This window comes from Coniosporium apollinis, assembly GCF_000281105.1.
Source record: "Coniosporium apollinis CBS 100218 chromosome Unknown supercont1.28, whole genome shotgun sequence".
In the NCBI taxonomy this organism is placed as follows: Eukaryota; Fungi; Ascomycota; class Dothideomycetes; genus Coniosporium; species Coniosporium apollinis.
The window spans coordinates 93,080-118,400 of NW_006913290.1; the positions used below are offsets into that span (position 1 = coordinate 93,080).

Below are 25,321 nucleotides of genomic sequence, written 5' to 3' on the forward strand. Positions count from 1 at the left end.
GAGGCGTTCAAACTTGGAACCGTTAGAGTTAGGTGCTCTATTAGCGCCATCGGTGGCCGTTTGATCTGCAACAACGTACAGCTTTTAGATCATCTCCTCCCTCCAGTGCTTGAGTTGAAATGCTTCCCCATCCATGAGTCCGTGGATGTAGCAGTCTCCAATGATGCGGTAAGATGCTCCCTCTTCCCGTAACACGAAAGGTACTCGTGCCCCATACAAAACACAGATCTTGTCCCCTGGAAGGGTCGAACGGGGCGCATTGCCCATATAGCCGTTTTGTGTGACGCAAAATTGTTCGCCTGCCTCGACGTCGTATATGAAAGGTGCTGTTGTAAGTCCGTGGGAAGCGCTACGAAGGGATCTTCCTGTACTAGCTCGCAGCACCTCAGGGTAGTAGCCACCATACTCCGGGGGTGCTTTGACTGCAAGACCATTACTATCTTCGACTCGATCATAGAGAAGAGTTCTCCAGTAAGCCTCGAAGATATCTTCTCCGGTAGGATAAATGTCCAAGCGCTCGACTAGCGCTCTCCGCTGGAATTCTGCATTGACAACCCGTTTCAAGGGCGACCGTTTCTCTCTCGGGGGTGATTTGCTCACAAATTGAACAGTATCCACTATACCGCCCATGATATAAACTGTGTTCGGATTAGTGGGCGAAGACACGAGTTGTATCTTTTTGCGGGCGCCACAAGCACGATAGACGGATACGCTCACAAAGGGTTTATACGACCAAGCTGTCCAATCTGGTGCCGAAGACGGCAAGCCAGCGATGCTATGATTGTTTTTACCAGCATCGGAGAGTATTCTCATATCGCCATGTTTCAAAACAGTCCTTGCGAACTCTCGGTAGACGGTAGCAGTAGGTGTGGCGTAATCTGGCTGTATGTCAAAACTCATTTTGCCTGTTGCCAAGCCAAGAAGACCCGTAGATCTTGTCTCTTGGATCCGTCGCGGCCATAGGCAGTGTCTCTCTAAATAGTTTTGTTATCCTTCGTGGTGATACAGCATTGCCGGCTCTCAGTTCCGCCATGGTTAGGAACAGGGGTGACCTGAGGTGATACTGGTAGGTACCTATGTATCCGGTACCGATACCTACTACTGGAGGAGTGACCCAGCACGCAATGCGGACTGCCTTACTCGTTTTGGTAAAGCTGCCAAACCCCGTAACATATATGGATGTCAGCTACAAAATTACAGTACATTTGTCCATGTCAGCCATGGAATTACAGTGATAGACATTCCGGGCTTAGCGCGATGCTGAGCATCAGTCGGCGTGGAGCTTCGTGGTAGTCCACTGACTGAACATACCACAACGATGGCGCTCGACGACTGAATGGGGCCACAAAGCAAGTCTGAAATCGCAGAGCTCGAGAAGCTCCGTCTATCATCATGGATATCGTCCAAGCAGTCTCCGGCTACATCACGAAGATGTTGTCAGCTGGAGACAGCGCCGCTGGTACTCCAGCAGCGAAGATGAAGATACTCTTGCTGGACAGTGAGACTGTAGGTTTGTCCACCCAGTCGCACATGGCTTGCTATCAAAGGCTTACGCGTAGCTAGGTCGCGATCATGTCTACAGCCACCACCCAGTCCGCGCTCCTCAATCATGAAGTCTTCCTTACAGAGTACCGCAAACCTATCTAAGGTTTTCGCACCACCACGCTGACAATTAAACCTAGCCGACTCGATAACCAGCAGCGCGAAAAGATGCGCCATCTCCGCTGCCTCTGCTTCGTCCGTCCCTCGCCGGATTCGATACAATTCTTGATTGAAGAGCTGCGGGAACCGAAGTACGGAGAGTACAACATCTGTCAGTACACAGCGATGGATTTGTGGAGGTGGAGCACAGCGCTGACTGTGTCAGACTTCAGCAACATAATACGAAAATCCTCTCTTGAGCGCCTGGCAGAAGCGGACGACCACGAGGTGGTGCGGGCCGTGCAAGAATACTTCGCCGATTACCTAGTCATCAACCCAGACCTCATGTCCTTAGATCTTGGATACCCTGGACACATGATATGGAGCACGAGCCCAGATTTGTGGCATCCCGACTCGTTGCAGCGGGCCACAGAAGGCGTCCTCGCGCTGCTGCTGTCGCTCAAGAAGAAACCACTGATACGGTACGAGAAGAGCAGTTTACTGGCGAAGAAGCTTGCTACCGAGGTGCGGTACCAGATGACGCAGGAGGAACAGCTCTTCGACTTCCGGAAAACGGATACGCCGCCTATCCTCCTGATTTTAGATCGACGAGATGACCCGGTAACGCCGCTGTTGACGCAGTGGACGTACCAGGCTATGGTCCATGAGCTCCTCGGCATCCGCAATGGCAGGGTAGACTTGAGCGATGTTCCGGATGTTCGGCCCGAACTGAAGGTAGTATGCTCCATGAGCAATGCGGGATCAGTGCTAACAGCGGTACTTGTTACAGGAGATAAATCTGTCACAGGATCAGGACCCCTTCTTTAAGAAGAACATGTATCTGAACTTCGGGGACCTCGGCCAGAACGCCAAGGATTACGTGGAGCAGTTCGCCTCTAAGACGCAAGGAACTCACAAACTAGAGTCCATTGCCGACATGAAGCGCTTCGTAGAAGACTATCCAGAGTTCCGTAAACTATCTGGCAACGTCACGAAGCACGTCACGCTTGTAGGCGAACTCAGCAGACGCGTAGGAGAAGACAAGCTCCTCGACGTCAGCGAGCTCGAGCAGAGCCTAGCCTGCAATGACAACCACTCGAACGACCTCAAAGCACGCATTCCATCTCTAGTTAGGCTCCATTCGCAGTACTAACAATCACTTAGACGCTCCAACGCCTAATCCAAGACCCCTCAATCCCCGCCTCCAACAAGCTCCGCCTAACAGCCATCTACGCATTGCGCTACTCCAAGCACCCGTCCAACTCAACCCCCATGCTGCTCGACCTGCTCGCCGTGGCCGGCAACCTCTCCCGCCACCGCATCAACCTCATTACCAACCTCCTCACCTACCACCACTCCCTGCAGCCCGTCGCGGCAGCCGCGGGCGGCATCCCGGATCTCTTCCAGTCCGGCTCGCTCTTCAGCGGCGCGCGCGACCGCTTCAAGGGCCTCAAGGGCGTCGAGAACGTGTACACACAGCATTCGCCTAGGCTGGAGGGGACACTGCAGGACCTGATTAAGGGCCGGCTTCGCGAACAACTTTACCCGTTCGTCGAGGGCGGCGGGGTGACGAGGGACAAGCCACAAGACATTATCGTCTTCATGGTTGGCGGCACCACGTACGAAGAGGCTAAGATGGTTGCGCAGGTCAATGCGAGTTCGCCCGGTGTGAGGGTCGTGTTGGGTGGCACGACGGTGCATAATAGCAGCTCCTTTTTGGAGGAGGTAGAGGATGCGGTGGATGCTTGGCCGGAACCGGCGCCTGCGACTGCGGCTGGGAGGCTCAGGAGAGAGGTTGGGAGGTGAGCGATGTTTGTCGGCTGCCTGGCGCACGGGGCGTTGAGTCAAAGGAGGGCTTTGGTAGTCCCAGGTCCGTCCGAATTCGTTGCCCAGTGGCGTGCGGTTGGGTACGGATTTCCGGCTTTTCCGTTCAAAACGCGCGACTGTTCTTCTCCAAGTGCTGTCGGCTTGCGCTGTGGACTCGACTCATGCGGGACCAGATAGAATCGTTCCTCTCACGAACCTCTTTGGAGGGCAATCGCTTCCCATGATTCCTCTTCAAGTACCCGCACCGTCCCTTCGCTCACCCCTCTCCTCCCCATACAGAATCTCACAAACCCCTCCAATCGGCACATCCATAACCGCATCCGTGCCCTCACTCCACAAGCTCTTCCAATCCAGCTCCTCCGACGCCCCCACCCCAACAGGTGCAGTCCACCTCCCACCAGACACCTGCCTCGCATGCCCTTTCCTCCCCCCCTTCCCCCTCGCCTCCCCCCCACCCCCCCCGCCCCTAACAATCCTCCCAAACCGATCAACAACCGCAATCCGCCCCGCCTCATCCACAAGATTCTCCACCCTCGCCATCGCCAGCGTCAGATATCCCGTATTGTAGCTCGCAAGCGCCACATAGATGTACCCGACCAGCACGACCAGCCACGCGGGGACGGCGAGCGCCCACCACCGGTTCGGGTAGTAGTCTATCCCGAGCTGGTGCAGGAAGGGCGAGGGCAGGTACGCCCAGAGCAGGTACATCAGGAAGAAGAGGCTGCTGAAGAGGTAGAGCGCGAAGCCGTAGTACTCGTAGGTTGGGACGCGCGGGGTGGCGCGGGGTATGTCCGGGGGCGCGGTTAGGGCGGAGGGGAGCGCGGGGGTGGTGGTGCCCGTGTTGGTGGCGGCGGAGGTGGCGGTCGTGCCGGCGGTGCTGGTGCGGCTGTGGTGGTAGCGGTGCGAGGAGGGGTGTTCGGGGTCGGAGGAGTCGTCGGGGGTGGTTGGGCGGCTTGTTTGCGCAGAGCGGGAGGGCCGGATTAGGAGGGAGGTTAGGCTGGGCGAGGGCGGGAGGGGCGTAGGGGGGCGGTTGTAGAATGGCGGGAAGAGGCCGTGGGTTGGGGCTGGGGGGAGGTGGGTGTAGGAGCGCGAGGCGTGCCTGTAGAGTGGCCGGGAGGGCATGCGGACGTCGGGGCTTGGGACATCGCCGTTTTCCTCTTCTTCACCTTCGACGTCGGAATTGGACTTGGAGGAGGTCGAGGATTCAGGCTCGAGGCTAAAGATGTCGTCGATCTCATCAGCGGCGCCCGTGTTGGACTCGGCGGAAGCAGCCTCGGATGGAGAGGTCGGGCTCGTTGGTGAGAGAGCATTGGGGAGGACTGGATCGGCTGCGGTGTTGGTTCGCTGTGGGAGTTTTGGAGGAGACACCGATAGTGGATTGAGGGTGGGAAGATTCGGGGTGGACTTGGATTGTAGGCCTGGGGGCACGGGTGTGCCTCTGCTTTGCGGTGCCATTGCGATGTTGATTGTGATCAAGAACTCAAAGTTGAACGTGGAGCTCGGAGGTGAAGCTTGCGGTGGTCACGGCTTTTCCAGATTAGGTAGTCCGTGATGCTTGCCTTCGACACGCTACACCGCTACGCCGGACGTCTGTTTTGAGTTGTGATTGTTGTAGCAACTTCTTAATCTGCTGGCAGGATACAGAAAAGTACCTTAGCTCTGCCTTTCATGAGAAGGAGTGACTAGTACCGATGGTCGTTCAAATCACGATCCCAGCCTGATCAATGCATGCCACAGGTATACAGTACTTCTTGAATCGCTCAACTCTCGCATGAGCGGCTGGGCATTGTTGTAAACTTGACATAAAAGTCTACGATCGAGGAAACCTGACTTCATGGCAATTCGTCTATACTACACCCAAAGCATGTTCGTCCCTTTCTGGGCCTATCAAACATTGGTTCCTGCCTGAGTATGACGCCTGCGGATATGAGCGGACGAATTGACCACTTCATGATGTGGAGAGCCTGTCACTCATTCTCCGAGAAGAAGCCCACATTGCCCGAACTCGTGCCCATCTCCACCAACCTCTTCCGCATCCCCTCCGCTCTCTTCCTAGTCGGCTCATCCAAGGAGCCAAAATCAATCTGCTCCACCCACTCACCAATCCCATGCTGCAGCACATTCCTCGCCCTCGCTTTGCTGCCTCCAACATGCCCTATACTTCCGTGCAGCGTCATCCGCTCCACACTGGCATCGTACACCCCCCGATGCAGTATATTATTATTATAGAAGACCACGTCCCCCGCACCCATCTCCACAACTTTCTGCCCCGGCATATGCTCCTCATACGGCCTCGCCATTCTCTCCTCCTCCGTCCTCGCCCTTCTATGCGACCCCGGCACCACAACCAACGACCGATCATCCCACAGCGCGAGGTTCCACTGCGCATGCCAGCCCGGCTCCCCTAGCCTCTTCTCCTCCTCCTCAGCGCTCGCATCAGGCCCGATATCGTCCCTGTGCCAGCGCAGCGCGAAGTCGACGTCCGGCCGCACGAGCAGGTTGTACAGCTCCATGACCAGCTTGTCTTCCGAACACTCGAGCAGCTGCTTAACGGGCGAGATTATGGAGTCGCTGAGATAAGAACGCAGGAACAGAGGCTGGTCGGGTTGGCTAGGGTGGAGCAGGTGCTGCACGCCCCAGATGCCGTGTTCGGCGGAAGAGGGCCAGGGCGGGAACTGCTTCGGGAGCGTGCGGATGTGGGGCCATTTTCCGGAGCGGGCGAGAGCGGTGATGCGCGCGGCGGCGGCGCGGAGGGTGGAGAGGTCGTCGGGGGAGAGGACGGAGGGGATACGGACGAAGCCGTCGCGGTGTAGGGACGTGAGGAGGTCGTTTGGGGCAGCGGGGGATGCCATTGGGCTCTGTGGGGTGGGATTACATTGAAGTGGGTGGGCAGGTAGATGATGAGACGGCGAGACTGGAGGCCCTGCTTTCTCACATGTTGACACAAGCCGTCGCTACTGCGGCATGTTCCTCGGTACGACTGCCTGAGTGCTGAGTGCTGAGTGCTGAGTGCCGAGTGCTCCTGCGGGCCAAAGTGAGGAGCAGATATGGTGATGGGGTCCGGTGCGTGTGGAGAAAACGACGGATGGGCAGGGAAGCACGGGGTTCACGTGCTGTGCTTGCAGATAAAACCGGGAATTTGCCACCGGAGCGGCTCCCCCACCACACGGTATAGCTGATTAAGGTTTTTAACACAACCACCGTCCTATTTAATGCCGCAATAGCTCGAAAACTTACTAGCTATATTATTTAATACTATTATCCATCTTTTAAATTAAAATGCGCCGGTTAAGAAGATTAAACGGCTTACTTAAGCCTTAAAAACTACTATATACCGAATGCGCTTAAGCTTAGACTTATTTAGTTAACCTTATTCTCTATTAATTATAGCTTAAGGCCGTCTAAAACTACTCACGGTAGTATAAGAGAATATAGATAACTTTAGGCTCTTACTAAATAACCGTAATAGATACTAACTACTATAGAGTAGGCGCTTCTTAACTAGCTCTAGTTAAACCCTACTATATATCTTAAAGAGATAGCTACCTAGCTAGACTAGTAGTTTAGTATTCGACCGTTAATTAGTACTATCTATTTAATACTAATACGCGCGTAATAGACTTAAAAGAAGATAGTATAGCACGCAATTAAATAAAATAAGCTACTTTAAATAGTCTAAGTAGCTTAGTAGCTATAATATAATAAAAGCGAGCTTATCTTTATAGATAAGACTACTAATAATAAGTATACTCCCTATAGATAATATAGCTAGTCTAGAGCTAGTATCAAGGCTAAGGATATTATATCTATAAGGCGCTCTAAAGTCTACTTAGTTTTACTAGTACTAGTAATTAAAGGCTATATTAAGAACGCTACCCTTATTATTAAGAGAGCTATAAACGCTAAAATCTTTAAGGCTTAGCTCTAGTAGATACTACTACTAGTACTATAGTAGTAGCCTAGACGAACGGTTATTATAATAGATAATATTACTACTTATTATAGCACTTAGATACTAGAGCTATTCAGAGAGTTTAGTGTTAATTTTAACTACCTTCTATTATACTTACTAGATCTAAGCCCTATTAAGGCCTTATTTATAGGTATAAAGTAGTAAATAAAGAGCTAGCGGCAGCTAATAGATAATATAATAGACTTTATAGTACTCTTACACCTAGTAATCTATATAGCTAGCAGTAAGAATATTACTACTTACTTTTAGTATACTAGATATAGTCTATAGCTTTCTATATAGAAATATAAGAAATCTATACACAGCTTATTATCTTTTTTAGTTTAAATTAGATACTCTACAAATATTGCAGCTACGCTTATAAAAAAAAATAGTTCTAGGATATAATATATCTAAAACTCTACTACTGCTTATATATATAATTAAAAAATATTACGCTACTAAATACTACTTAGTGTTAAGGTTTTTTTAACCTAGCAATAGATTACTAAAGAATTATTAGAGTTACTAGATAATTATTAGAGCTAGTCTAGCTTATATTTAATACTAACCGCCTAGGTTTAATTAGTCGATAGAGTGGGGTAACTAGCTCTAGTAAGAAATACTAGATATAAAAAATAAAAAAGAATATAATAATGTACTAAGATTTAAGTCTTCTAGGTCTATATAGATTAATTAATAATAAGATCTTAATAGAGAAGAGGTAAAAATACTATACTTAGCGTGTTTAATACTAGGCGTTCTTAAACAGTCTAATTTCCCTATAAATATAGGCGAGATACTCTAGTTTAAAGCTATACTCGCTCTACTACTTAGTGGTTATATTTTTTTTTAGTTTCTTAAGATTCTAACTATCTTTAGATAGCTTATCCTTTAGGTAATTAAGAAAGACTTATAAGGGAGGTGCCTTCTAATACTACTAGCTCTTAGTCTAGCTTATAAACTATACTAATATACTATCTAGATTATCCTTAATTGAAATTAGTAATAATTATAAAGAATCGCAGTTATTTTAGGGAGTAGGTAGCTATACTATTAGTATAAATATCTAAGGGACTAGAGCTAAAGAGTATCTAGCTACTAGCGCTTACTAGACTAGCAGTTAATCTATTCTTTATAATTTATTACCCTCCTTTACGCGCTTGTGACTAAATAGCCTTATTAGTAGATTAACTATTAGCTAGTTAAGATTAGCCTAGCCTTATCTAATATCTTAGTTCTAAATCGCTATCACCTTAGGGTTAAGAGGTAGATAGTTATCTAGTAGAGTATTAAAGCTATTTAAATAGTAAATGCGGTTACTATCCCTACTATAGTTTAAATAGCTAGTATTCTAATAATACTAATAAAAGCTAAGATTATAAGCGTAGCTATTAGTAGCTCTTATAGTAGTAATATAGTTTAGGAGGTTAAGGAGCTAGATGGAGGTAGTAGTGCGTCGACCTTATTATTATAGTAGCTAGCTAGTAATTAGTATTAAATTTAATAGGTTAATCTCTTTAATAATCTCTTTAACCTTAATTATAATATTAACTTAAAGGTTCCACTTAGGGTAGGCCTTATATTAGGTAGCTAGTACTTATTTAGCCTTATTAATACTCTCTTAATTATTAATATCCTAAATAATACTAGCCCCTCTATCTTATAATAAAGCAGCCCGAATATTAAGCTACTTAAGCTACTAGAGTTAAGTATACTTTAGTGCCTAGCGTTTAAAGCGCTCTATATTAGAATAGAAGAGACAGAACACTAGCTTATTAATCTTATAGATACGCGTCTGCAATTTAAGTAGCTTCTTATTATTAATAGCTTAAAGATAATAGGTATAAGGAAATACTAGTACCTCCTCTTATTTAGTAGTCTCTTATTTAGTAGTAGTATCTAATAGAGACTACTAGTTATCCTACCCTAATAATAGCGAGATAGTAGGAGCGTGTAGTAATAAGAGTATAGATATAGGAGTAGTCTAAGTTTAAGGATGGGAGGATTAAGAATAGGAGGATATAGAAGCGGTCTAAATTTAAGAACGGGAGAATTAAGGATAAGAGAATTAGATAGGAGCCAATAAGGGTATAGCCGCTTGTGAACCACTAGCTGCTCTTAAACTACTAGTAGCTAGTGTCTTTCTTAATTATTTTCTCTTAGTATTAGTAGCTGTAACCTTAATAACCTCCTTGCGCTTCGGTATTGCGGTAGACGTGGCTAGTAGACGGTAGCTAGTGGCTAGTGGACAGTAGACGGTGATAATGTCTTTTAAACTAAAACACCAAGAGTTCTATACAATTAACTGTTTTGGGTAGGATATTAGACCGTTTTGGTGAACACGGCGTTTTAGACGTTCTCAGGTTATCGCATAAAGATTTCTATATGAAATGTGGGGAGGCGTTGGCGTTCGGTGGCAAATTCCCGGTTTTATCTGCAAGCACAGTGAGCATGGGGTTTGATCCGACTTTCCGTCCTCAACCACCTGAACAACTCCCTCGAGCCGTTTGCCATGAAGCCGACAGTGAACACAAGCACAAGAAGACTTCAAAGGCCCGTTGTGGAGATCCATGCGCGCTGTGAGAGACAGACGTTGACCCGCAGCAGCCTGACATCGAACGTCTACTTGATTGCTACATAACTCGTCTAGCATCCCTTCACCCTGATGGCTCCACTCACCCACGCTTGGACGAAGAACGCCATATCGTAGTCGAAGCGAGTGTGTCGCTCGTCTGTTCTCCTCCGAGCTCAATTCTCAGCCGCCATGATACCTCCGGGTCCTAGCAACAAATGTTAGCTCGATCAAATGGCATTGCACGTCAGTGTCATGCAAAGCCTGCTACCTACGGAAGGGTACCGGATGGATTGGTACTTGCGACTGTCTAGAACAACGCAGCCTGCCCGTCATCGGCTTGCCAACCGTATTCCTTCTCCAGCGCTTCATATCTCTTGTTCCTCTTGTCCATCCCGGCTAAGATTTCCTCGAGAGCCACAATCGCTTCCGCGGCTTCCCTGGTTGCTCCGTTCCCCTGCTCTATGTTCCGGGCCAGTCGCTCATTAGACCTAGCGAAGCATTCCGTTTCTTTCGCCGACATCTCTCTGTACTTCGCACAGATGGCTCTCAATCTCGCCGCTTGTTCGTCTCGCTTCTTCTGCTGCGCCGCTTCGTAGCCTGGAGGCAACCGATCAGCACTGTTTTGCTTCCATTCACTGCCAGGTGCCGTGTAGGTTTCGGTTACCTGTAATCCATGCCAGGAAGGCCTCCATCCTTGTTCCGGACTGTTGTTGAAGCTTTGGGACCTAGATCTGGCGAGCTGGCAGTCGCTAGGGATGCGGTATGAGCGTATGGACTGTTAAGTGTGTTCAAAGTGGTTGCTTGTTTGTTCGAAGCGAAGATCAGGAAGCCTTCTTTCGTGCAGAAGAGCGAGAGTTCAGAAGGCTGTGACGGTGCTGCTGGTTTTCGGAAGGAGCACCTGACTCATCCACTGTTTCAACAACGCTGGTCTTCAGACCGGTTACTGCAGGTTCGGTCCGCCGTGGGAAAGTGCGCGTGAGAGATGAGAAAATCACCTGACAAGCACATGCAGAGACTCTACTGACACGCGGTTTCGGAGCAAGCCCTGAGGCCTCAGTGAAGGTACTCAGAGAGTGAAGATCTTGCGACAAGCAGCTGATGTAAGGATGTCGAAGAATCCACGTCATCAATCTATCGCGTTCCTTATGGACTTGTAGTGTTGTCTACAGTGAACACTTGACACTCAGCACTCATGGCCATGGAGTTCAGCCTCCGCCCTAGCAGCTCTCACAGCAAGTCTCTTCTCGAGCATCGCCGCAGTCCACTCGAACTCCTGCCCCGGCAAGACGTTGGCGGGCTGAGGATTGCGTTTGTGCATTTTCGGACCCTTGGGCAGTCTGCTCTGTCCAGTAGCAATGAGGTTCAACCAGGCAGCAAGACGGTATCCAGCTGAAATCCATCAGCAAACCTTCTTGAGCATTGAAGTCGAAACACACGTACCTTTAGCAACCTCACTCTTCACGGCCGGAACAGCAGACTGATAATACGTCCCTCCCAGCTCCTTGCCTTCAACATCCTCCATCCCACCCGGCAGCACAGTGGTACAAACATCATCATTCGCATCGTTCGCCCACACCATCGCCGTCCCAACCGGCTGCTCAAGCTCCATCCCCTTAAGCCACCCCCTCCTCCGGCTCCTATACTCCCCGTGCTTAATCTCCGTCGTGAGGTTAAACGCCCACGCCTGCGCAAAACTCATATTGAACCCTCCTACCAGCCTCTCGATGATACTGCTATCCCACACCCGATGCAGATTCCCCGCGCGCCCGTCAAAGGTCGTGTTGATCCTGTTCCCGCCCACAGCCGTGTTCTCCGTGTGTAGCGGCTGGTGGATGTCCCCCGTGAAGTGGATGATCATCTTCAGCGCTTTGTTCCTGTCGTCCCACCCGAGCTCCTCATCGCGCACGCGCTCGGTGTAGTTCGCCAACGCGCTGACAATGCAGCCCTCCTCCGGGCAGTCCCGCTCGTAGATCACCTCGCAGGAGTGCGGCGGCGCGTCCAGCGCGTCGATGTAGTGGAAGACGGACGTGAAGGCGCCTTCGGCGGTCGAGCGGTAGGAGTCGGCCCAGGTGGCGTGGTTGGCGAGGTAGGTGGGCGTGCTGTCGTTCAGGAGACGCTGGGTGTAGGCGATGGTGGTGGGGTGGAGGAAGTTTTGCGCGATTAGGGCGACGGTCGTGTGGCCGAGGGTGCCCCAGGCGTGGGCGGAAGGGAGGGCGAGGAGAGCGAGGAGGGCGAGGAGAGCGAGGAAAGTGGTGGAGAGGTTGGAGGGGATCATGATGGGTAGTTTGGAAGGGGGTTATCGGGTGGGGGGGGGGAGACAAGTGAGAGTCAAAGTGTGCGTAAATGCAGACTCAGAGGGCGGATGCATCCTTCTAGTACTCTCGGCAACATCGGCCATTTCCTACCAGTCTTGGTTCATCGCCAGTGCGATAGCGTCGTGGTCCCAAAACCGTCGTTGAAGCTGGTAGTTAGATGGTCATGCAGGTCCCACATCGCCGCCCGGCGCACCTTACCTAGAAAGGCAGGCGGACGAGACGAGCCGCAACGTCGTGCCGCTGATGCCGTCGTTCATTGGGCAAGTAAAGCTTGACCGCGGAGCATGAAACATGAAACATTGGCCTCTGGAGAAAGTACAAAATAGGCCATCTAAGCCTATGTGAAATGCGTACCTCGTTCATCATCAGAGATCTCACGCGTTGACTTGAGGATATTCCACCGTGGCTCAAGAAAGCGAGAATGAGATGCGTAAGTGTGATTATCCGTTTCCTCCGGCGGTGAAATATGTCTACTTGAGATGGACCATGAGATGTACGTTTCCACGGTAGGCAGTCCGCGCATGCAACTACGCTGCAACCAGGACGTTTGGAAGTGGAGCGGTTCTGGACAATGCCGCAGTTGCTGCAGCGATGACGTCCCGCCGCTCTTACCCAGGATTTGTTATGCCGGCATGTGGTGGCTTTGGAGTCGGATCCACATCCAGTGGTTTCTATGTCGTGAGAGCTGTTGGCTTGGATCCGTAGTTTCGCGCCTCTCGTGCCTTTCCAGCCGCGCGTCTTTCGCTCGCGCTATCTATGCTCGCTCTCTCGCTTCTCGTGCCTCTTGCGCTTGCCAAGCTCTGGCTACAAGTTCGGCCTTCTGCTACGCCCAAACAGCTCGTCCATCACCTGTTCCATTCTTGCTTCCTGCTCCTTTCTGACCTGTTCTCGCAACTTCGCCGCCTGGGCCTCCGCCTCCTCTGTTTCCTCCTGGTCCCTGTGGGCGGCAATCATGTCATCCACTTCCTGCATGGCAGTTTCCAGTGTTTTGAGCTCGTTCTCCTCCTTGAGTAATTCGTTCTTCTTTTGTTGGACCACGCGGGAAGCCTCCATGATGTCAATCTCGTAGCCTTTTCGGCGTGATTGTAGGAATCGAAGACGTTCCTGCCGTGCGGTCTCTTCTTCTCGTCTATTCATCCTCTCTTCCGCGGCCCTCTTCCGCTCTGCCTCTGCTTTTGCGGCTTCGGCCTGGTCCCTCTCTGCGGCCCTCTTCCGCTCTGCAGCCTTCTTCCGTGTTGCGGTCTCTTTTTGTTCTGCAGCTCTCTTCCGCTCTGCGGCTTCAGCCTGGCGTTTTTCCGCATCCTGCTGTGCCCATAGACGATCTCGAATGCTTTCCCAGACCGTATCATAGACACGTCGCTGTTCAGGGTCGCTTACTATCTCGTATGCCCTTTGGAGCTTGAAACACAGGTTAACCCCTGTTTCGGCTCCGACATGCGCGTTGAAGTCACCAAACTTACCAGTTGGAATGAAGCTGTCGCAGTAGCCTTGCCAGGATTCTTGTCGGGATGCAGCAGCCTTGCCAGCCTCCGAAAGCTTTTCTTGATCGTTTCATTGTCGGCTGAGTTTGAAACCTCAAGGACAGCGTAGTAATCTTCTGCGATCTTAACTGGAGCCATTGTGCTACTGAAATGAGTTGAAGTGGATGTGAAAGATAGGCGAGGTGAGAGACAGGCGAGGTGAAAGACAGGTGAGGTGAAGGGTAGGTAGGGTGGTGCCCGTTCCTAGGTCTTGCGCTGTGGTCGCGCGCTTCACTTTAGCAGTGCGCCTGAAACGGCGCAGTCACCTATCTATGCGTTAATATATATCTGGCAACGTCAGCAACGCTTTCTGAGTGAGGCTACTTGATATGAAGCGGGGTCCGGCACCCTATTCCGGTGATGTGCTATCGACTTGTGCAAGGCAATGATCGCAGCGAAGATGGTCGTGTGGCACACCGGTAGCAGGAAGTAAGTATGAATCTAGAATTTTTATAGATTTCGACTTCATTTAGCACTTAATTGTAAGGAGATTTGCGGAAGGAGAGATGGAGTACTCCAAGCGGTCGGTAGCAGAGCCCTTTGACCTATGGTTTTAACAATGGGCGTTGTACAAACCGCAACTCGCCTTTTCTCCGTTATGCCATCCCGGATACGCCATGAAATGCTGAAATATGACGCCTCCTACGCCGAAGGGTATCTTCTCCAAAAAGCAAAACGTTCCAACCCTCATATATGCTGGCCCCGAGTATCTCGGCCTATGTTCGCCGCTACGTCATGGTCTACCGCTACTGCCGTATTTGCGTCTGTCCGTTGGCGGCCTTCGAAGAGCTGAATCCACCATGATGGGGGATCCAAGGGCTTGCGGCCGTTGTAGATGCGTGGGAAAACGTCGTTGAAGTACCACCAGACTACACCATGTCAGTATAAGGTGTTGTCACGGAGCCCAGGCCGAAGGACTTACCGTGCCCCACCACCACCCCGCAAATTTCATCTTTCGGGATGTGGTTGTGCAGAAGGATTGAGAATGCCATAAGGACAAAGGGCAAGTACGGCGCCCTAAAGACAAACATCCCCAGGAAGCTCAGCCGCGTGTCCGGGTTCCGCCGGCTCCAGATGTAGACGAGCACGCTGGAGAGCGCCGTACCGAGGAACGCCATGGAGAACATAGGTGCAATGCAGAGTATGACACCAGACGTGCACGCAAGGAGCCAGGAGAAATGCGCAGGCGATCGGCCGGACGACTCTTCCAGCATGCGGGAGTACCGCTGCATGAAGAAGACATGGAAGATGAGGTCTAGGCTTAGGGGGCCGAAGTAGACGAATGTGGTGAGGAGACGCCAGTACTGCGAGGTGGGTGTCAGTCATGCGCGATCTATGCCGTGAAGCTGGAACGGCCTGCGCTTACCTGGCTCTTGTGGAAGACGGCGCGGAAGCTGTAAAATAGCTGGTAGGGCGTGATGACTTTTGTTTGTACGAGCAGACTCATTGTGACTGTTGCTGTCGTCCACCACCGCGTGCAGACCGGCATCTCGTAGAACCATTGCTCGAGTGGGAACTGGCCCATTTCAGCGCCGCCGCCGCCGAGCATCGCTGCCATGATTGTTGGGTGAAAGGAAGCGGAATGTTGAGAGCCGGAGAGGTTTTGGTATGGCGGGGATAGTTTGCAGAAGGGGAGGTGAGTCTATACAGCAAGAAGAGCGGGTTGGGTATGTGATATACGTGGAGGTTGTGAGCCGTTGTCTGTCTTTCATTCAACCGGAAGCGTCTGAGCGAAAGACATCATAGATTATCGCCGATAAGATCCGAGCCATTGCCGGATCAACACGTCCCCTGCATTCCGCCGGCCGCATCCCTGCCGCCGAGGTCGCGTCAACAACAGGGCACCCAAGCACCCAACCTCTCGCTTTACCAGCTATACCACCGAGCGCCAGTATCGAAACCAGCTGTCGCATTGTCGCTAGAATCGCAAGGCCTGTTGAGCCACAGTCGCAAGTTACACAACTCAGGCTGCAATTACCGCTATCAATACCATCCGCTACGACGCACCAAATAACGACGCGTCAGCCATAAAACCGCATTGCGCCTGGGAAGTTTCCCGCCCAGGCGCATGCTGTGCCGTTGATCGCATACCCTCAGTCTCGACTAAACAGTATCTCGTTCGATCGCCATCATGCCACCAAAACAAGCGGGCCGCAAATCCGTCGGGCGCAAATCCTTACCAGCAGCCAAACGCGGCGGGAGAAAATCAGCAGCGAGCGCATCAACAAGCACACCAAGACGGGCCTCAAAGGCGGTAGCGAAGAGGGGCAGGCAGTCACACGTAGAGCGTGAGTTGGCGTGGTAGAGAAAGTTGCGAGGTTCGAGGGAAAAGACTGACGCGGCGGGTTTGATGGTGCAGCTGGCGACCCGGTTCCTCGAGCAAAGCGAAGATACAAACCTGGGGCCCTTGCGCTGAAGGAGATACGGCAGTATCAGAGGAGCACGGATTTGTTAGTTGCGAAATTGCCGTTTTCAAGAGTGGTGAGTGATTAGGTCCTCTCTCTTTATGTCATTATGCGCGCAGTTCCGGTTTCCCCGTTGCTCTCCAGTTGCTCCTATATTGGATGCCTGGCTGACTATTTGCGTGAAGGTCCGAGAAATAGCACTCAATATGGTCCCTACCGGCGATACTGTGCGCTGGCAGTCGCAAGCTATACAAGCGCTACAGGAGGCGGCGGAGGCTTTTCTCGTTCATTTGTTCGAAGACACGAACCTTTGCGCCATTCATGCGAAGCGAGTCACCATCATGCAGAAAGACATCCAGCTTGCGAGGAGAATCAGGGGGGCATGGGGCGGCGCTGGTTAGCGCACGCGTTTTGGCGCTTGAAGTCTTAAGGAAAGATGGTCAGGCTGTGTTGGCGTTGTATTGCTTGACTACTGCACAGCTCATTGGCGAAGTGGGGGACATCTTGCGTCCTTCGTGTTTTTTATCCGGCCGAACCTCCATATTGTTTGGTACGTTGGGATTTTGGTCACGTTGCTCGTTGCAGATCTTGGGATAGTATTGTGACCATTCGGAGGATCTGTCTGACTCGCAGTACTTAGTGAGGTGTCTTACAGTAGGTAGATCCTGAGTATGAGTACGCCTTCCGAAGAGATATAATGATTGTCTTTGATCACGTGATGGACATTAATCTTGACCGACCTTGTTTCCTGATCGCTTCTGTTCAACTTTTTGCTGCTTGCTCATCAACCCTACTGCTAGATGTAAACACCCCATCATTTCAGCAGAATCGCAAATTGTTGCTTGTGCAGACATATTCAAGGATTTACGCAAAAACGACTATCCTAGACTTGCGGGCTTCAGCCCGAAGGGGTTGTTCTGCCTGCGAGCTCTTTTGCATTGGCGTGGAAAAAGTGCGCCGCCGGAAAAAGTGTAGACAATTCTGTCGATGCTTGGATATGGGGCAGAACCGACTCGTTACCTTCCTTCTAGGCTATATCTGAAACTCAACCCCCCAATGCGGAAGACCCCCGATCGATATGAGTTCAATCGGATAGACCTTGAGTTCTTCACTACAGATGGTAGGTTGTGCTCCTTTATCACCTTGTTGCACTTCAAGTGGCAGGCTGACTCTCTCAGAGAACCCTTCCTCATTGACAGCCGTAAAGCATAGTGCCCTCGTACCTGGCGATACTGCCTCGTGCTCAAGCTTCTCGACAGCAACGGACTGGCCGGACAGGTGTCCCAAAACTCACATCTCTTACAAGAATTCGGGAAACCCTTTCTTGCCAAGCAAAGTCCTGGACCTTGGACCGCCCGGAGAGGACGGAATGGTGAGATTGTATGAATCACAGAATACAGTCGCGCCTTACGTCTGCTTGAGTTATTGCTGAGGCAGTACACCGTGCTCGACTACCGGCACTACTATGTTACAAGAGCGCAAGAAGGAAATACCCTAGTACATACTGCCAAGAACCTTTCAAGAAGCTATCACCTTCGTTCGCCGATCTCATATGCGTTACTCGTGGATTGATTCCTTGTGCATCCTGCAGGATGCCGAGGAAGACTGGCGTGGAGAGGCAACCCAAATGCCGTCGATCTACCAGAACTCAGTCCTGACCATAGCGGCTTCGAAGTCGAAAGACAATTCCGAAGGTCTATTCTCCCGATCTCCGCAGGATCAAGGACACCACACGTCAGTAGCCACAACAGAAGATGGGGCGCCGTGCACCATCTACGCTCGCCATTCCTTACCGCATTGGAATGGACTCTATGACTACAGAGAAACTCCTAAATTTCCGTTGTTGCAGCGTGGGTGGGCGTATCAAGAAAGGCTTCTAGCACGTCATTATTTACATTTCGGCAAGCGAGAGCTTTTATAGGAGTGTAAAGAGGAGACCAGGTGCGAGTGTCATCCTGAGCCTTTGCGAAACACTTCTTTGCGCACAGTAGGCTACAGCCGCCTGTTGGCCTCCAATGTTCCACTCGCCGACAAGCACGCGGAATGGTGTCAAGTAGTGTCGGAGTACTCTGAACTTTAGTTGCCCCACAAGTCCGATCGACTGGCCGCTATATCCGGATTAGCGAAGCAGATGCAGCCCTTCCGAGACGGGAGGTACTTAGCCGGACTGTGGGAGGACTCCCTCATCCATGGCCTGTGCTGGATTTCCCAGGAATTTCCGATTGGGGAGCGTAGCAGTATCAATGCGCCGAGTTGGTCATGGGGAGTTCTCGATACGGGTGTCATGTACTATGATCAGAGTTCTGATCTGAACGGAGGACTCGTTCATGCAACCTTGCTTGCGATAGATTGTCAACCACCTAATCCGGAACCCACCGACCGGCTTGCATCTTGCCGTGTCTCCTTATCTGGTCATATACTATCAGTAAGAGTGATATACCAAGAAGGAATGGTGCCCATAGATTCGCTGCAAATCTCGTGCCTGCGGGGCCCTGTAAAAGTGAGGTTTCAGGCGGACTACGATATCAGCGCAAGCGAACATCGACATATTTCGGACCACAGAGATCTCATCTGCTTAAAGCTGACTACTCAAACTGGATATCGTAACGAGTTCTCACTGGTCCTTCGGTCTGTCCGTCTTGTGTCTAAAGTGTACAAGCGCATCGGTTGCGTGTTGCAGCGGGAGCCTCCTGAGCCCGATGACGACCCATACATCCACGGATGGTGTGACGAAGTAGACGAGACGACGACTGTTTCTATTGTTTGATGAGCACATCTGGCTCAGTGTCCTCTTTCACAAGCTTCTGCGGAGGCGTAATAAGCCCTACGAAGAGAGGCTCGCAGGTGACAAGCGCCCTAAAGCTAGGGGTGTGGGTAACAGCGGGCGCTGGTGTTGCTCTCCGGGGAAAGAGAAGTGATGGTTATCTCTTCTAAGACTGGTAAGCTGCCTCTATATCTATTGCGTTTCTCTACTACATAAACCTGTCTTGTCTGAGATCCACTCCGTTCAGTATATGTGCAGACAAATGGTAGAAAGCACGGAACGCGCTCTCGGGGACCCAAAGACGCGAAGCGCTGCACCAATCTGGCATTCAGCTTACAATAGTCAGTGGATCCGAGATCTTTCTAGCGGACTGGCGTTTGGCAGCGAAACTTTCCGAAGTCAGCTCATTGCCAAAGCTCAGGTGGCGCGACTAAGGGGCGAGCATTGCGTTGGTGTTCGGCGTGACGAGAAGGGCGCGTTCAGCAGAGCGGAAGTGCGATAGGTACACAAGCAGTATCACTGCGAATCTGTTGTTAATCCCCCTTCTTCAGATCGTGCGTCACTGAAGCAGGGGAGCTCTCTTAGAAAGGCTTCTGGCATAAGCACTGAACAGAGGGCTTACATCCGCTCCCAAAGGAATATCAGGAAGCCTAGCTTACGCCGCTCTACAAATAGCTGTGACCGTAAGCTTCGAGACACTTGGAATAGAATTTGATGCGGGCGGGTGAGGTCATGGCCAAGGGGGGCCAGGAGGCTCAAGGAATTAACCTGTGAGTTCGATTGATAACGCTCCGATGCGGGCTCTGCTATTACACACGCTCCCCAAGAAGTGTCTGGGTCATGTGGGCCAACTGTTGCTATGACTGTCAGGATGTTTACAATCTCATCTCCCATGTATATAAAAAGTACCGCATCAACCTCTCGAATGATCTAGGCTTCGGCGCGCAACCGACTCTCGCCATCATGGTTCTCACGTGTGCGTGTCCACCTTCTTCAGACTATATTATCTCCTGAACAAGAGGACCTAGTCGAGATCTGGGTCAGTGCAAACATCACGTTCTGATGCGCCATCTGGCTTGCCATTGTCTACTTAGGTTGTAGCCGGCTCGCTTAGTCATTGGGAGTTCGGGTTTGGCGCTCCCGTCCCGTCACCAGGATTCAGCTCCTTAGCCTCCCGCAACTGCATGCCAAACCACCCACATGCATCTCAGCAACGCAAAGGGTTGAGCCACACTGCAATACTGAGTACCTATGGCGCGATCCAATGCGGGCTGCAATGGGGTCCAACCGCCGTCCATCGTGCATGCAGCATTATCTACCCCGCTGCCTCTGATAACGGACTGGGAAAGTGTTACTTCTCGAGGACCCTCTTGACTTTGTGCACCGGCATGGCAATATCGTTCACTAATCGACTTCAGCTGGCACCGTGGCAGAAGTGACACCCTCTGCTCCGAAGACTGCACTCATGGCTTCCGCTGCAGCCGCTATGACCGAAACCACCCCGTTGCTGTCCTCGTTTGACCCTTCAGCCCTGGAGCAAGCCGACAGCAAGAATGCGCTTAATTCAGATGTCGGTCTTGTGCTGGAAACGAATTGGAAGACGGAGTCCCAATTACTTCTCGGGTACTCGGCTCCCTTGATATGCACCTACCTTCTGCAGTATTTCTACAACCTGGTGATCATTTTGGTCGTCAGCCATCTGGGGACCGATGAGCTCGCTGCCGTCTCGCTTGGTATCACTACCATGAACATCACCGGCTTTGCTGTTTTCGAAGGAATGGCAACAAGCCTTGACACTCTCTGCGCTCAAGCTTACGGATCTGGTAACTTGAAGCTTGTGGGACTGCACATGCAAAGGATGATCCTGTTTTTGATGCTGGTCTCTATTCCTATCGGAGCACTTTGGATATGCTTCCCTGGATCCTGGCTCTGCTTGTCCCACAGAAAGACCTTGCCGTTCTGGCTGGATCGTTCCTGCGGATATCTCTCATCGGAGTTCCAGGTTACGCAACGTTTGAGGCAGGGAAAAGATTTGTGCAAGCGCAGGGCAATTTCACAGCATCTTTGGTGGTTTTACTTCTCTGTGCCCCCTTGAACTTGTTTCTCAATGCGCTCTTCGTCTTTGTATGTGTAGTCCATTTTCTTTATCCTTCACTCTCCCCTTTCTAATCATCCACTTACTGATGCCTCGATGCAGCGACTGCAATGGGGTGTTTCTGGTGCGGCTCTTGCAGCAGCCCTTACGAACTGTTTCCGGCCGGTACTCCTGCTGCTCTACATCCGCTTCGCAGCGCCCTGGACACTGCAATGCTGGCCAGGCTCTACCTCAGCGGCCTTCCGGAACTGGTCTTCGATGGTCAAGCTCTCCTTTGCCGGAGCCGTCATGACAATGTGCGAGTGGTTCGCCTTCGAGATCCTCAATCTCAGCACCGCATACATTAGCACTGCTCACCTTGCTGCGCAATCCCTTCTGTCTACCGCTTGTGTTCTCGTGTGGCACATGCCCTTCTCTGCCAGCGTTGCTGTGAGCACGAGGATAGGCCACCTTGTCGGAAGCGGAGCCTTGGATGCGGCCAGAAAAGCAACCAGCACCTACGCGGTCATCTTCGCGCTCATCGGACTTGTGGACGCCGCTCTATTAGTTTTTGCTTTGAGAGAGATCTTCTTGCCGTTCTTCATCGAAGATGACAGGGTTCGTGCGCTTGTTGAAAGCGCATTGCCTTACCTGGCAGTATTTCAGTTCGTTGATGCTACTGCCTGTTGTTGCCACGGTATCATGAGGGGCCTCGGCAGGCAAGCCATCGGCGGATGGGTTATTTTCTCCGTGAACTACGCGTACGCTGTGCCGCTGGCCCTTTATCTCGAGCTAGGACCGCCGAAGCTGGAGTTGAATGGGATGTGGATTGCTCTATGGTCCGGTTCGGCCTTGCTCACGGTTGTGGAAGGCCTGGTTACGAAATGGATGAGTTGGCAGCGTGCTGTTGAGGACGCGAGAAAGAGGGAGGAGCCGGTGGTCTCTTGAACTCATGCATGCAGCTTATTCGGCGCCGGGAGATTGGATTTACAGTTGCGTCGGATTGTCCCTGCTGACGTTTCAGTGTAGATGATACTGGAAGCCTATGATGCATGATCATAGACTGAATAGCCCGCTCTGGTTCTGCACAGCCGTAAAGGCGGATGCAATCATGCGCTTCTTCCAACCATCTCGTCAACAATTTCATGTGCTTTACAAGTTCTTCGGATTAACTTCTTCGTATCTTGATGGTTCATCACCGATATGCGTCAACGTGATGGACGTCGGTCGTAGCTTCTGTTACATCGCTCCACTTTCTGCCTCACTTCTCACTCGAGTCTCTTAGACGCACATTGTGCCTCCACAATGCTTGTTTCCAATGAAGTGTGTGTTCTCACTCGCGAAGCTTTTGTTGAATAATGCGAACGCTGTGTCCAGGTTCTTTGAACCCAAATGTTTACTGAACGCAGAACGCGACTAAGGACGACTAATGCTATCTGGCGAAACACACGAAGTACCGAACTCTCTCGTTGCTTAGATGGGTCATACCACTCTATTTAGAACTAGACTGCACTGCTGCCTCTTAATGTTGAGCTCATATGTCCTTTTCGTTGTTTATGCGGTCGTTCTTTAGCCCAGGCATCTCGAAGCCTTGAAGAGCTGCAAGCAATGTTCCTATGCTAGTATGCTTGTGTCACTCTACCACATTCTCAGACGACGAGACCTTAATGACAAAACAAGAACGGTCTGAGCAAGCCATGAGTCATGATGAGTGTGCAACCCATACCACTCGGATCGCTCCACGGAAATGTGGATTGGTAGGGTGTCAACATACTTTTAATTTGCAGAGTAATCTTAACAGAATTTTCCTGCTTGAGCTCAGCTGAAACACTTGTTGTCACAGACCGCTAAACACGAGAAGCTGACATAATTGCAGTATACAACGCGGTTACGGCACACAACTTTCGCATTGAAAAACAAAGAAGAAAAGCATAGAACTTTCCCAATATTCAAGACCGCCCAAAGACCCTAGCCAAACTTGATGCCGCACAATCGCTCCAGTAATCCCAATTGGCTATTTCCACGTCCCAGTCCGGTCGAAACGCGAGCGCTTCTCTGGGTCCGAAAGTATCTCCTTGGCCAAATTGATAATCTGCATGCGCTCGTTTGCAGCTTCGCGGTCTTCGGCCTTAACCTTGTCCGGGTGGTTCCGCAGAGAAAGCTCCTGGTAGGCTTTCTTGATCTCGGCTAAGCCCGCGTTTTTGCCGATACCGAGCGTCTTGTATGGGTCGACATCGTCTGGGGCCTTCTCCTCTTCTGCGCCTTGATTCGGCGCCGCGCGTGCACCGCCTTCTCGTGCATCGTCTTCTCGTGCATTGCCTTCTCGTCTAGCTTCTTCTCGTCTGCCTCGTTCTTGTGCACCGCCATCGCCTCCCCCAAGTCCACCGTCGAAGCCAGCTCCTGGGAAGCCTTCGCCAGGCTGCTCATCGGTACCAGCCTCGTCGAACCAGTCGTGTCCGCCGGCGTGTTCTTGCGGAAAGGCCCTTTCATGGTGGTCATGGGGAAAGCCGTGACCGGGACCACCACCGAAATCGCCACCAGCACCAACGCCATCTCCAGCTTGAAAATCGTTGTCGAAGTCGCGTGCTCCGAAGAAGTGCGCCCGCGGCCGTGCCCGTTCTTGTGCATGTCGCTCCCGTTCCTCCCGTTCGTGACGTAGGTGGTTGATTTGCTCACGGTCGAAGGCGTTGAGCTGTATCACGCCGCCCAAGGCGTAGTCGATCATATCGAGCATGTTCCAATAGACTCGGGGGTGTCGTGTCGGCTGTGCCTGACAGCGATCGCTGAGGCCTTGACCCGTTAGGATCTCTAAGTATGCGTGCACAAGTTCGTGTAGGAGGGCGCCCCATAGCTCTTTCGAGGACCCGGAAAGCTTTCCCGAATTTAGTAGGATGATTACGCGCTCTTGGCGAGGGTGCAGCCGGGAACGAGCGAGCATATCGGAGTATTCAGCGTCTGGGGTAGGTGGGTGCTTCCACCTGAGTAATATTCGATTGCGCAGGACGCCGCCGAAGAGCGCCTTGTCGAAGTCATTAAAGCACTTGAAGACGACGTCACGACCTAAATTGGTCCTGATGACGAGAGCCTTGATCCGGCGGAGAGCAGCGGCTGCTGCTTCTGTCCGCTGAACAGAGTGAAGCGCTTGGAAACCAGAGATAGCCTGACGCATCTGAACAGGAGGGGGGAAAGTGCGAAAGCCTTCGTGGAGGTCGAGAATACTCTTCTGCAGAACATCTATCTGCTCCTGCGTGCAGGCGGCGTATCCTGTGCCGCCGCTTGCGGATGCTCTCGCGTTGGTCTCTCTATCCATTGGGTGGTGGAAGGGCCGTCCTCGTTCGGGCTGCCGAGGATCGAAACGCTCGTTTCTACCGCGGCGGCCATGGCGGTCACCAAACTGCGCATGCGCTTGCTGGGCATTTGCGTATTGCCGATGCTGATGGGCACAGTACATTTCTTCGACATCTTCATCGAAGAATATCGGCCCATTTCGAGGGCGGCGACGCCCAAAGCCAAAGTCAGGACCGAAGGGATACATGGCGAGTATGAGATTACTGGATGAAGTGCTGTCTTGGACTGAGTTCTCAAAGAAGAGTCGCGAAGATCAAGTGCGATGATGCGTAGGTCAGATCAAAATGCTCGAAGTCGTGCGCTCTTGGTTGTTGAGAGAAGAAGAAAATAGAGACGGGAAAGAAGAAAGCGTGGGAGTATATCATCGACTGACGGCGAGTCCTTCACACGAGCAACGATCAACTCATTGCGTGTCGTCACAACAACAATGTCACAGCGTCTCTGCAACGCAGACTCGGTGAATGTACTCTACACTGAGCTGACGGTTCTGTAGCATCCGCTGGCATTCACTCTGGGTGGCGGCAACGGCTGCCATGATGCAGAAGCGGCGCGACCCGCTCATCGTTTTTTGATCGATCACACCAGAATCCCTTGCTAAGATACGGTATAGCAAGTGCTTACGGAAGCACCCCGAGGGAAGGCATCGTGTGGTAAACACCAATCCCCACTTTCTAGGCTCGCACGTTGTATCTTTACTAGCGAATACATTCGGTAGCAAAATGGCGTGTGAAGATATATATTCCCGGCTTTCGAAGGCTGTATAGTTCATCAGAGTGGATGAAGACGTCTCAGTCACCAGTCAGGGATCCATGCGCCTTTACATAGCTTATGGCGATCAAGCGGCAAGCAGTTCCCACTCACAGGTAAGTGGCATATTGCTGTCATCGCTAACGGCTG

The 25,321-nt window shown here is 51.4% G+C and overlaps 11 protein-coding genes across 11 annotated transcripts; 3 read left to right on the top strand and 8 right to left on the bottom strand.

Moving 5' to 3' along the window:
- Window positions 1-84: 84 nt before the first annotated feature.
- On the bottom strand, window positions 85-900 carry W97_05763 (uncharacterized protein; the record flags this gene model as incomplete). The annotated part of the gene is made up of 1 exon (XM_007783645.1): window positions 85-900. The coding sequence occupies one exon, from the start codon at window positions 898-900 to the stop codon at window positions 85-87; it is 816 nt and encodes a 271-aa protein (XP_007781835.1).
- Window positions 901-1,392: 492 nt separating this feature from the next.
- Window positions 1,393-3,447, top strand: W97_05764 (uncharacterized protein; the record flags this gene model as incomplete). The annotated part of the gene is made up of 6 exons (XM_007783646.1): window positions 1,393-1,506; window positions 1,564-1,628; window positions 1,683-1,813; window positions 1,868-2,376; window positions 2,432-2,770; window positions 2,806-3,447. 6 exons carry the CDS (start codon window positions 1,393-1,395, stop codon window positions 3,445-3,447), a joined length of 1,800 nt encoding a protein of 599 aa, XP_007781836.1.
- A 252-nt stretch (window positions 3,448-3,699) lies between these two features.
- On the bottom strand, window positions 3,700-4,923 carry W97_05765 (uncharacterized protein; the record flags this gene model as incomplete). The annotated part of the gene is made up of 1 exon (XM_007783647.1): window positions 3,700-4,923. The coding sequence occupies one exon, from the start codon at window positions 4,921-4,923 to the stop codon at window positions 3,700-3,702; it is 1,224 nt and encodes a 407-aa protein (XP_007781837.1).
- Window positions 4,924-5,435: 512 nt separating this feature from the next.
- On the bottom strand, window positions 5,436-6,320 carry W97_05766 (uncharacterized protein; the record flags this gene model as incomplete). Its single annotated transcript, XM_007783648.1, has 1 exon — window positions 5,436-6,320. One exon carries the CDS (start codon window positions 6,318-6,320, stop codon window positions 5,436-5,438), a length of 885 nt encoding a protein of 294 aa, XP_007781838.1.
- A 3,985-nt stretch (window positions 6,321-10,305) lies between these two features.
- Window positions 10,306-10,690, bottom strand: W97_05767 (uncharacterized protein; the record flags this gene model as incomplete). The annotated part of the gene is made up of 2 exons (XM_007783649.1): window positions 10,306-10,595; window positions 10,663-10,690. 2 exons carry the CDS (start codon window positions 10,688-10,690, stop codon window positions 10,306-10,308), a joined length of 318 nt encoding a protein of 105 aa, XP_007781839.1.
- A 491-nt stretch (window positions 10,691-11,181) lies between these two features.
- W97_05768 (uncharacterized protein) lies at window positions 11,182-12,273 on the bottom strand (the record flags this gene model as incomplete). Its single annotated transcript, XM_007783650.1, has 2 exons — window positions 11,182-11,387; window positions 11,439-12,273. 2 exons carry the CDS (start codon window positions 12,271-12,273, stop codon window positions 11,182-11,184), a joined length of 1,041 nt encoding a protein of 346 aa, XP_007781840.1.
- An 844-nt stretch (window positions 12,274-13,117) lies between these two features.
- W97_05769 (uncharacterized protein) lies at window positions 13,118-13,932 on the bottom strand (the record flags this gene model as incomplete). The annotated part of the gene is made up of 2 exons (XM_007783651.1): window positions 13,118-13,711; window positions 13,774-13,932. 2 exons carry the CDS (start codon window positions 13,930-13,932, stop codon window positions 13,118-13,120), a joined length of 753 nt encoding a protein of 250 aa, XP_007781841.1.
- A 588-nt stretch (window positions 13,933-14,520) lies between these two features.
- Window positions 14,521-15,391, bottom strand: W97_05770 (uncharacterized protein; the record flags this gene model as incomplete). The annotated part of the gene is made up of 3 exons (XM_007783652.1): window positions 14,521-14,702; window positions 14,756-15,137; window positions 15,200-15,391. The coding sequence occupies 3 exons, from the start codon at window positions 15,389-15,391 to the stop codon at window positions 14,521-14,523; spliced, it is 756 nt and encodes a 251-aa protein (XP_007781842.1).
- Window positions 15,392-15,964: 573 nt separating this feature from the next.
- Window positions 15,965-16,639, top strand: W97_05771 (uncharacterized protein; the record flags this gene model as incomplete). The annotated part of the gene is made up of 3 exons (XM_007783653.1): window positions 15,965-16,121; window positions 16,193-16,314; window positions 16,424-16,639. 3 exons carry the CDS (start codon window positions 15,965-15,967, stop codon window positions 16,637-16,639), a joined length of 495 nt encoding a protein of 164 aa, XP_007781843.1.
- A 3,828-nt stretch (window positions 16,640-20,467) lies between these two features.
- On the top strand, window positions 20,468-22,024 carry W97_05772 (uncharacterized protein; the record flags this gene model as incomplete). The annotated part of the gene is made up of 3 exons (XM_007783654.1): window positions 20,468-20,881; window positions 20,947-21,126; window positions 21,200-22,024. 3 exons carry the CDS (start codon window positions 20,468-20,470, stop codon window positions 22,022-22,024), a joined length of 1,419 nt encoding a protein of 472 aa, XP_007781844.1.
- Window positions 22,025-23,090: 1,066 nt separating this feature from the next.
- Window positions 23,091-24,611, bottom strand: W97_05773 (uncharacterized protein; the record flags this gene model as incomplete). The annotated part of the gene is made up of 1 exon (XM_007783655.1): window positions 23,091-24,611. One exon carries the CDS (start codon window positions 24,609-24,611, stop codon window positions 23,091-23,093), a length of 1,521 nt encoding a protein of 506 aa, XP_007781845.1.
- Between the last annotated feature and the right edge of the window lie 710 nt (window positions 24,612-25,321).